This window comes from Lolium rigidum, chromosome 6, assembly GCF_022539505.1.
Source record: "Lolium rigidum isolate FL_2022 chromosome 6, APGP_CSIRO_Lrig_0.1, whole genome shotgun sequence".
Taxonomy (NCBI): domain Eukaryota; kingdom Viridiplantae; phylum Streptophyta; class Magnoliopsida; order Poales; family Poaceae; genus Lolium; species Lolium rigidum.
This window is the reverse complement of record NC_061513.1, coordinates 284,262,000-284,272,634: the sequence shown is the minus strand read 5'-3', so window position 1 is coordinate 284,272,634 and position 10,635 is coordinate 284,262,000. Positions and strand designations below refer to the sequence as shown.

Here is a 10,635-nt window from a genome sequence, read left to right as displayed (position 1 = left end):
ACGACAAGGCCGCCCACGCCCACGCCCACACCGCTCCGTCCGCACCACACGCCCACGACGCGACGAAAACCACCTCGCCACCACCACTTCCACATGGCACCGCGATCTTCTCCAAAATAGACTAGGTTTAGCGTCAGAAGAAAAAGGGCTAGGTTTGCGACCGAAAAAAGCAACGCCCGCCCGCCCGCCCGCCCGCCCACATGGCCCACGGGCCCGGTCCGCGCCGCGCCACCCGCACCGCATCAGAAAGAAACCGCGAGCGAGCGGGGAGTCGCTCCGATTTTTGCGGTAACACCCCCGATAAACTCCGCTTATTCCAGAAACCTCCACCGCGGCCTGCCCTATATAACCCGGCGCCCAACTCGTCGTCGCTGCCCAACACAGCACGCACCGCTTTTTCCTACCACTCTATCTCATCTCATCTCATCCTGCTCCCTTTGCGTTTTCGCGCCGTGGACGACGTACACAAATCCATTCACGAGGAACAGAAAAGAGGAGAGCATTTCTCAATGGAGAGCTCGTCCTCCTCCTCCCTGCTGGTGACGAGCTCCTCCGGCAACAAGCGGGCCAGAGAAGCCGACCTCGCCGCCGGCGGCGGCGAGGGTCCCGAGTCCCAAGGCAAGCGGCTGCGGCCGGAGGACCTGCTGGACATGCTGGACGACGAGACCGAGGCGGACGCGGGCGGGGACCTGGCCTCCGTCATGCGGAGCCTGGAGGAGGAGATCTCCGCGGGCGAGCTCGAGCTGGAGACCGGCCCGCCGCAGCCCGAGCTCGGGTTCCTGCTCGAGGCCTCCGACGACGAGCTCGGCCTGCCGCCCGCCGGCGGCTCCTACACCTCCTCCGACGACTACGCCGCCGAGCCCGCCGACGGCGGCCTATTCGGCGCGCAGATCTGGGGATTCGAGGACGAGATCGACGGCGGTGCGGCAGACTACGGGTTCGGGGCCGTGACCTCCTCGCCCGAGGCCGCGGCGGCGGCGGCCGCGGCAGCCGCCGAGTGGGGCGACGACGGGTTCGGCGACGGGCTCTTCGGGTTCGGCGACGAATCCTTTGGCGCGTCCGATCTCGCCGCCCTGCGCCAGGAAACCATGCCCGCCGTCTGATCTTCGGTGGATGGATTAGCGCTGTCGTTTTTTCTTTTTTTTGCCGGTCGTTGGCTAACCTTAGCGTTACCCTTTTTTTTAACCTTGGAAGGATGTAAAGTTTCTAGAAGGCAAAGGTTAAAAAAACTGCGTGGAAGTAGTTCCTGGGAAATGTTTTACCTCCTGCTATTTCCACTTCCTTGGATGGTGGACGGAACCGGAGATAAAAAAGCATATGATGAAATGCATGGTGAAAAGAAAAAATAAAAAATTATCTCCTCAGAGAAATTTCTTCAGATGCGCTGGTTGGAATTAGACCTGTTTGAGAGTTTAAATTACAAGATTATCTCCTGGAAGAAATTTATTCGTATGCGCTGTTGGAATTATACCTGCCTTTTTGAGAGTTGAACGAAAATAAAATAATGATAATCTGGAAGAAATGTGAACGAGTGTACGAGTCAAAAGTAGATGCCAGATTCGTCGCGTGGAAGGGAAATGTTTATGAGGATACCGTGGCTGCACGTTGGACGTTGACCTAACGAAATGACAAACCTAAATAAGCGAGAAAAAAAATGAAAGAATCCGCGATTCAACTGTCCACTCGAAATGGGTGGAAATCAGAAGCTTCTAGTGTGCTCTTTGGATACTTTTTTAAAATAAAAAGAGAGGACGACAAATCTCCACCGTTTTATCTTGAAGGAAAAATATGGATGCAGTAGAGATAATTATGGCCGGGATGGTTGACCTGTAAACCCGAGGCATCATGCGGTTTCATACAATTTTGAAACTGTAAAGATATTCAGGTTTGCCGTCTTAGTGAGGTAACGCAAAGACAGTGATTTCTCACGATACCCTCGTGGAACAGCTTTCTCCATTCAACCGTGTGTAGTAAAAAAGTTTTAGAAACCCGTCTCGCACAAAAAAGTATTACTGCTGCTAGTTGGTCCAAACAATGTGCACAAGACGTTGATTGTTGAAGCAGCCAGACCTAATCTTACAATAGTGCTTCTCGCCGAAGCTGCCGGACGGCTAATTTTGTCAATGGCTCTTGAATTTCTCTAAACAAGTGAATAACACGACAGTGCGAAATTGACCATGCTTATTACTCCTCTTTTTTCGTTTATTATTCAAGGCACCGATCATGACTTGTAATGGCACTTGAATTTATTTAAGATGGGTGAATAGCACGACAGTTCGAAATTGACCATGTTTATTGCTCCTCTTCCTCCGATTATTAATTTAGGCACAAAGCATGACGTGTTGGTTGTCCTCTCCCTCGCGGGGAGCTATCGGGATTGTTCCCTGGTAGCCATGACAGGTCGGCGTCAAGTGGTGCAATAATGTGGATCCACGACGATATTTCCTAGTAGTAGAACACCAGCCATACCGTGATATCATCATCTTCCTACGAGTGCTATTTCTGGAGCTGGGAGGTTGGGCGGCCGAGACGGGAACCTTGCCCAGCTGCCCTTGCCGGACCGGGTTTGCCGTGCAGGGCTCGACCGCCGCCGCGTAATTTCGAAAGCACCGATTTCTTTCCCTGTGAGAAACGGAAAACAGATCTGCGTACGTACGTCTTCCCAAGGGGTAAACTGGGTGTGTCGATGAGGCTCGGCCAAGAAAGATATTGGCGAACAACAGTTGGCCATCTATGCGTTCTGGGCGCGTGGCGGCACTTTCCCGGTGGTTGTCGCCACGGGAAAAGGAGGTGAACTATGGGCTCCATCTGGGCCACCAGGGGCCCATCTGGGCATCTGCATTGGGAGCCTCACGTTGCGTGGAGGTCGTCCGAAGTGGGTGACGTTGATGAGGAGGGTCCTGGTTCTGCCTTCAGGCGATCGATAGCTGCTCCCCGTTCAGGTTGGAGGATGATGATTTATCGTGGATCCCAGCCATGTGGGAAATTAGAGTACTGTGAATTTGCAAGAGTTCTCGAAAAAGGGATTCACACGCGCCAGATAACACCCTTTAATTCGGCCTACCTTGAATCCTGCTAGTCACAAGCACTGCCACTGAGCTAGCACTCAGTTTCATAGAACGTATTTGCTCCAAAGCTAGCAAAAGTGTTCTATTCTTATTCGGAAAGGTCGTTCGTTCGGCTGCACCGGGTTTTGTTTGTCAAGTGGTTTAGCCGTGCGCTGTGATGCTGCCCCGAATGATTTGGATTGTACGGTTCATATATAGTACACCTCGCTCTTATAATGGCTGCCTTGTTGAGTCTCCGTGTTTCAGTTTAGGTCTGAAAACTGAATAATTGAAACAGTACTAATCGTAAAAGACAGCTGCGAGGTACAAGCAGGACAGTGGCGATGCCGGTCGTGCCGGCACGGCCTGTTGGAGCAGGTGGGTGGATCCATCGAGGAGGAGACGGTCACATGCGGTGCGGCACACCGACCGTGAGTTTGCAAATGCAAGTAACCTCGGTGTCAATAATGGCTTGGTGCCGGGTGCAGCAGATTAAGATCTGAATCTGCATCTGTCTGTTCGAGAGATCTCGTGGAGAAGCACTGGCGGTTAGTTAGTTAGTTAACACTCGTCGCTCCGGTCCACGTGTACCGTGTACGTGCGTGCGGCAGAGGAGAGTCGGATGGTCGCACATGCTGTGGGGTGGGGGTGGTGCCGGTGGTTGGATCCGAATTGAACCACCGATGGATGCTGCGCCACCACCTTCCCTTCATCTTCATGTGATGTTCAGGTCGGCTGCGCCGGACGTGGACCAAGCTAATTTCATTCTGGCTTCTGCACTTCTATGGGGACGAAGGGGCCCCGGCCCTGCGTCGGCGCCATGAGTGCGCTCGACGACTCCGGGAGAAAGTTCAGTGTCGACGAGCTCTGAATCACTGAATGCTCATCGAATCGCGGGTGACCTGAATCTTGCTTGCGTTCCTGTTCCTGCCTGCCAACGAGCAAAACTTTGCCTGCGCATAAGTAGCACCCTGTACCTCGACGTAATATGTTGGTGGTGAACGGATGGTTAAGCAATCTTCCATGTAAAGGACGAACTGCAGCGCACACCTGGAAAACATCATCACCACCACTACCGTGGATAATTTTTGTTATCTCCATCAACCTGAAGAATAATTCATACGTGGCTCTAGTGCGTACGTTGCAAACAGGCTTTCGGTTTGAGGCGGCCTGGCTATGGCCGCCGGATTAGAAGCAGGTGGTGGAGCAGGCCTAGGCTGGTGATGGGCCGCCCACAGCAAGCTCGAGGTCGACTTGGGCCAGACTTCAAGGAGTGGCAGGCTCACTCAGGAAGTGGAGTATAGAGGCTTTCGGCTCAGTCCCCAAAGAAATTCAAAAAAAAAAACCACCCTTCGTTTGGCGCCTTGGGGCTTGTTTGGTAGTCACGGGACCTTTGCTCGCATCGGATCAGCAATTTTTAACCCGTTTGATTGACTAAGTTCCTCCTCATTGCTGCATCACATAGTTTTTAAAGCATTATTGGGCCAGATACTTGAATAACACATGAATCATCTGTTTCTATGGAGCTTGTCCCGTTTCGCTAGATGCATGCAACCTTTGCACCTGGACTGGCTTAGGCTCACTCTCTTGCACTACTTCACATACTATTTCTTCAAATCAATACAACCATCTTCCGAATCAAAATAAGTAGCACATGAAAAAGATGTGTGTGGATGATATGAATCAATTCCGACAAATCAGTTTTGAGTTTCGTCAGTTGTAAATCGTCAATTTTGTGTGTTAAGTTTTGAGCAAATTTTGCCAAATTCATCGCACACGCTCAACCATTTGAAATTTCCTTTGAGGGGTAGGTTTATCTCACAATTCCGCATGACTTTCGTGTTGAAAGGTTTTTTATTCGATGGACATAGACCGATAGATAAATGAATCACTCGTATACTCTCATTCGTACGTATTTGTGAGTATATTTTGGAGTACTTTTGCTCAATTCACTTGCCATCTTCATGGACGGCGACATGGTGATGATAGGTGAGAAGTGCGTGGTGATAATCCATGGTGGTGGCGGCATGGTGATGTTCATCTTCGTGGTCGGCGACGTGGTGATGCTCGTGACCGGTGGTGTCATGGTGGTATTCAGCTTTGTGGTCGGCGACATGGTGATGCTTGTGACGGGCATGACCGCAGGTGTCATGGTGGTGTTCAGCTTCGTGGTCGGGGATGTGGTGATGCTTGTGACTAGCATGACCGGTGGTGTCATGGTGGTGTTTAGCTTCGTGGTCGGCGACATGGTGATGCTTGTGACCGGCGTGAACGGCGGTGTTCAGCTTTGTGGTCGACGACGTGGTGATGCTTGTGACCGGCGTGAACGGTGGGACCATGGTGGTGTCTAGCTTCGTGATCACCGATGTGCCGATGCTTTGTGAACGCCGGTGCCATGGTGGTGTCTGGCCTCATGATCACCGACGTGTTGATGCTTGTGATGGGTGAGGTAAGGTCACCATGTTGCCATATACGTGAGGCTAGGTGAAAGAGCAAAGTCGATACTCCATGTTTTGTGTGTTTGATAACAACACTTGAATGAATCTCACCATGTATAAAGATTGTCTTTGATAGATTTGCAAGTGCACGGTGGCCTCGCTGGACACGTCATGATCGGTGGACTGAAGCGTAGTTGATAGGTTTTCTGGTTTTTTATGTGTATCGCGAGGTGACATGGTTGGAGAGGAAAAGAGGAGAAATCAGTTTCTGCCAAAGCGGTACTACCGATACTGGTACCGCTCCGCAATACCGCTCCGGAGGTTTTGCACTGAAAAGTCCCACAAAACAAGTTACGGTACATCTATGGTACCTTGAGCGGTAGTACCGCCTCGGTACCGCTTAGGTACCGTAACATAAGTTACGACACTACCGCTGTGGTACCGCTTAGGTACCGCTTGGGATCCAGTACTCCCAGATGCCATTGCGGTACCTCAAGCGGTACCGCAAGCGGAAGTACCGCTATGTGCCCACGTGGATAAGTTCTGTGGGGGATTTCGAACCAGAGCGGTAGTACGGCTTACCAAAGCGGTACTACCGCTTAGGCGGAAACTGAAGGTAACGGTTGGATTTCGGGGGGCCCTATTTAAAGGGCCCTTCTTCTCCAGCTCGCCCCATCTCTTCTTTCTCTCTCTCCTCCATTGTTGCTGAGCTTAATCCTTGAGGATCTCCCCAACCATCCAACCAATCTTGCCCAAATTTTGAGGAGTGGTGGAGGAGGCCCCGATCTATAGTTCTACCAAGAGAGATTTCACCAATTTGTGCTAGTTCTTTGTGGATCTTGGTGGTAGGGTTCCTATGGTGGGATCTTGGATGAAGTGCTCCTATGGAGGCTAGCTTGGTGTTGTGCTAGCCCCATAGGGTGTTGGGAGTCTCCTAGTTTTGTGGAGCTCGCCCTAAACTTGTGAAGGAACCACTTGACATAGGCATCCCAAATGGGCCTGCCGAAGATAGTACCCGGAGTTTACTGAAGGCCCACTACCCGAAGAATAAGAAGATTCGAGAGTCCAAGATATATTAAGGAAAGCTAGAGTTGTAATAGGAAGAGTTATTTGTAATCCGGCGGGATGAGTTAGAAACCGTCCGGGACTACGTAACTTGTACAAAACGAAACCCTCGGCTCCACCTCCTATATAAGGGGGAGTCGAGGGACAAAGAAAGGATCGAATCTACGTCAACATAACCCTAGTTTTCATAATCGCCGAGTACTTTTCGCCTAAACCTTCGAGATCTACTTGCCCTCTACTTCTAGCAAAACCCTAGTCTACAATCTGTAGGCATTGACAAGTTAATCCTTTGTCAATTGGCGCCGTCTGGTGAATTTATCGGCTTTGCTTCTATCCACTTTGTAAATTTGTCAACCGCGACAAGCATATACTCATAACCTCCTGGCGAAGCTTTATGTAATTTACCTACCATGTCAAGACCCCATTGAGCAAAGGGCCAAGACAGTGGGATTGGCATAAGTTCCGACTGGCCGGTGAGTGAGGTCTTGCCGCAAATCTTTGACACGCGTCGCAAGTGCGCACTACTTCCTGCTGCATCCTCGATTCGTTGTGAGCCAATAAAATCCCGCTACGAAAACCTTAGCGCGATAGCCTCTGCTACTCGCGTGGTGCCCACATATTCCTTCATGCACGTCCTTTAGGATGATCTTTCCTTCTTCGGGTGTAACACACCGTTGTAGCACACCCGAGATCTTGCGTTTGTATAGCTCCCCTTTTACCACAGTAAAAGCTTTTGATCGCCTAATTATTCGCCTTGCTTCGACTGGATCGTCGGGTATGGTTTTCCTTAGGATATATGATATGTAAGCCTGCATCCATGGAATTTGCACCATCATGACTAGTTCTTGCTCTTCTTCTTCTTCTGCTGTGTCTTTGGCGATACTCAAGGGTTTCTCTTTTTTCTCCTTCTTTTTTGCTGGCTTTGTTGATCTCTCGCTAATCTCTTCCCAGAACACACCTGGAGGAATCGCGAGGCATTGTGACCCGATGTTTGCGAGAACGTCGGCTTCATCGTTGCTCATCCTGCTGATGTGGTTTACCTCACAACCATCGAATAACTTCTCCAGCTCGTTGTACACCTCTTTGTATGCTATCATACTTTCGTTGACTGCATCGCATTGGTTCATGACTTGCTGTGCTACCAACTGTGAGTCGCCGAAAATTTTCAGTCGGGTTGCACCGCAAGCTTTCGCCATCTTCATCCCGTGTATGAGAGCTTCATATTCTGCTTCATTGTTAGATGCGTTTGGGAACGTCATCCACGAGAACATACTTCAACTTGTCGCCTTCGGGTGATACTAATATCACGCACCGCTCCAAGCCACCTTCCAATCTTTTGGACCCGTCGAAGTTCATGGTCCAAGTTCTCGATAAATCACAGGGGTCCGTGTTTTGTAGCTCCATCCACTCTGCAATGAAATACGGTAAGACACTGCGATTTTATTGCTTTTCTTTTTCATACGTGATGTCCCGAGGAGAAAGTTCTATTCCCCAAAGGGAGACACGACCCGTAACTACGGGTTGTTCGGTATATTTGATAAGGGAGCCTCGTTGACCACTATTATCGGGTGTGCCGAAAAATAGTGTCGCAATTTTCTTCTTTGTCGTGAATACTCCATATGCTAGCTTTTGATATTGCGGGTACCGCTGTTTTGACGACGACGGTACTTCATCGATGAAATATACTGGCCTTTGAACTCCATGAAGCTTGCCTTCTTCTTCCCTTTCGACTACTAGGGCCGTGCTGACCACGAGGTGTAGGCTGCAATATACAAGAGGAGAGGTTCTTTCTCTTTTGGCGCCACCAATATCGGTGGTGTCGAGATTGCTCGCTTGAGATTCTCGAAAGCTGCATGCGCTTCCTCGTTCCATTGAAATTTTTCCCCTTGCTTGATCAATGCATAGAACGGCGGCCTTTCTTCTCTAACTTTGGCGACGAATACGCTTAAAGCTGCGACTCGCCCCGTTAGTTGTTGTATTTCTTTCAACTTTGTTGGCTTTCTCATAGTAACGATGGCCTGTATTTTTTCGGGATTAGCTTCAATCCCCCTTGCTGATACTAAGAACCCGAGAAGTTCTCCAGCAGGAACTCCGAAAGAGCACTTTGTCGGGTTCAGCTTGAGGCAGAACTTGTCGAGGTTGTCGAAGGTTTCCTTCAAGTCTTCGATCAAGGTTGACCCCTTTTTTGACGTTATTACGACATCGTCGATGTAGACTTGTACATTTTTTCCAATCTGTGTTGCTAGGCACTACGCATCATCCGTTGATATGTTGCTCCCGCGTTTTTCGGACCAAAGGGCATTGTTTTGTAGCAAAACACGCCATAAGGTGTGATGAACGCTGTTTTAGCTTCATCTTCTTCTTTTAATCTGATCCGGTTATAACCGGAGTATGCGTCCAGAAAGGAAAGATGTTCGCATCCTGCCGTGGAGTCGATGATTTGATCGATCCTTGGGAGGGAAAGTGATCCTTAGGACAATGTTTGTTGAGACACGTGAAGTCGACGCACATGCGAAGGACTATTGTGTGTTTTTCGGCACCATCACTCGGGTTAGCTACCCATGTGGCTTCGTCGATATTTCCCTGATGAAACCAGCATCTTTGAGTCGATCTATTTCAGATAACATGGCTTTGCGACTAGGCTCCGAAAAACGCCGCAAAGGTTGCTTTACTGGTCTTGCGAGAGGGTCCAAATTGAGGTGGTGCTCGGCAAGTTCCCTGGGTACTCCTGGCATGTCAGCTGGACACCATGCGAAGATTTTCCAGTGCTCACGGAGGAACTCGACGAGCGCGCTTTCCTATGCGACATCCATGTTTGCGGCAATGGACGTCGTTTTCTTTGGATCTGTCGGGTGGATCTGTACCTCTTTTGAATCCTTGGTTGTATTAAAAGTTGGCTCTTTAGAGGATCTCCCTACTTCTGGCAGCACATCATAGTCGGTGAGTCTTGGCGCCGCATACTCTGCTTGCATCCCGAAAGTTTTTGATAGTCGATGGAAATCCTTGTCGCATTTGTCCGATAACGCGAAACTTCCTTTGATTGTGATAGGTCCGTTGGGCCCATGCAACCTCCACAACAGATATGTATAATGCGGCACTGCCATGAACCTGGCATACGCTGGTCGTCCCAACAAAGCGTGATACTGCGACGGGAAATCCACAACTTCGAACTCCAGATTCTCTATCCTGTAGTTTTCTCGGGTTCCAAACTGAACGTCGAGGTTGATTTTGCCCAATGGATAACTTGGCTTCTCTGGTGTAATCCCATGGAAACGTGTATCAGTTGGCTTTAGGTTTGCCAGAGATATGTTCATCTTCCTCAATGTATCTGCATACATGAGGTTTAAGCTGCTGCCGCCATCTATGAAAACTCTCGACACGTCAAAACCAGCGATTACTGCGGGTAAGATGAGTGCTGATTGTCCTGGTCGCGGGACTTGCTGCGGATGGATCATAGCCTGCCTTCTGGTGCGGTGCCTTAGTGGAGAAAAGGGAGCCCCTTTGTGGAGCTCTCTTGAGGAAGAAGATGAGGCCTTCCTTCGTGGTGTGGCCGTCTAGCCTCTTGTGTGAGGCTAGCACCTCCTCAACGCAGACGTACTCCCTTTTGTGGGAGGAACTGCGGGAAACAAATTCTCGCCTCGTCTTCGCGCCCTCTGGTTGTCCCGCTCCTTATCCTTATTATTGTTGCTTGGTTCCTTTACTTGTTGCACTAGCCTAGGATCATACTAGGAACACCTCCATCACTAAAGCTATCACGTTTATCTTCCGTTGCACTAAAAAGTGAAAAAGACTAAAAATTGCGTAGCGCCCATTCACCCCCCTCTTGTTCGCTACGATCCATTCACTAGGAAAAGCATGTGACCAACCAAACAAAGTGGTACTAAGGTACCAACTGATGCAACCCAGGCTATCAAACAAAGTGCCTCTTTTGACCCAAAGCTCATGTGGAACAAGATGTGGATTTCAGCTCACTACGCTAGTGAGACAAAAAACCCACTCAAGCTACCAAACGGGCCCTTGGTGTGCAGACCCATCAGATATTGTCCGAGTAGAAAAGAAACTGTGTGACCTGTTTGAGTGTGAGG

General features: G+C 49.8%; 1 protein-coding gene across 1 annotated transcript; it reads left to right on the top strand.

Annotated features, from left to right (window-relative positions):
- Positions 1-427: 427 nt before the first annotated feature.
- Positions 428-1,271, top strand: LOC124667485. The gene has a single exon (XM_047204754.1). It carries the CDS (start codon positions 510-512, stop codon positions 1,101-1,103), a length of 594 nt encoding a protein of 197 aa, XP_047060710.1. The 5' UTR covers positions 428-509; the 3' UTR covers positions 1,104-1,271.
- The last annotated feature ends 9,364 nt before the right edge of the window (positions 1,272-10,635 follow it).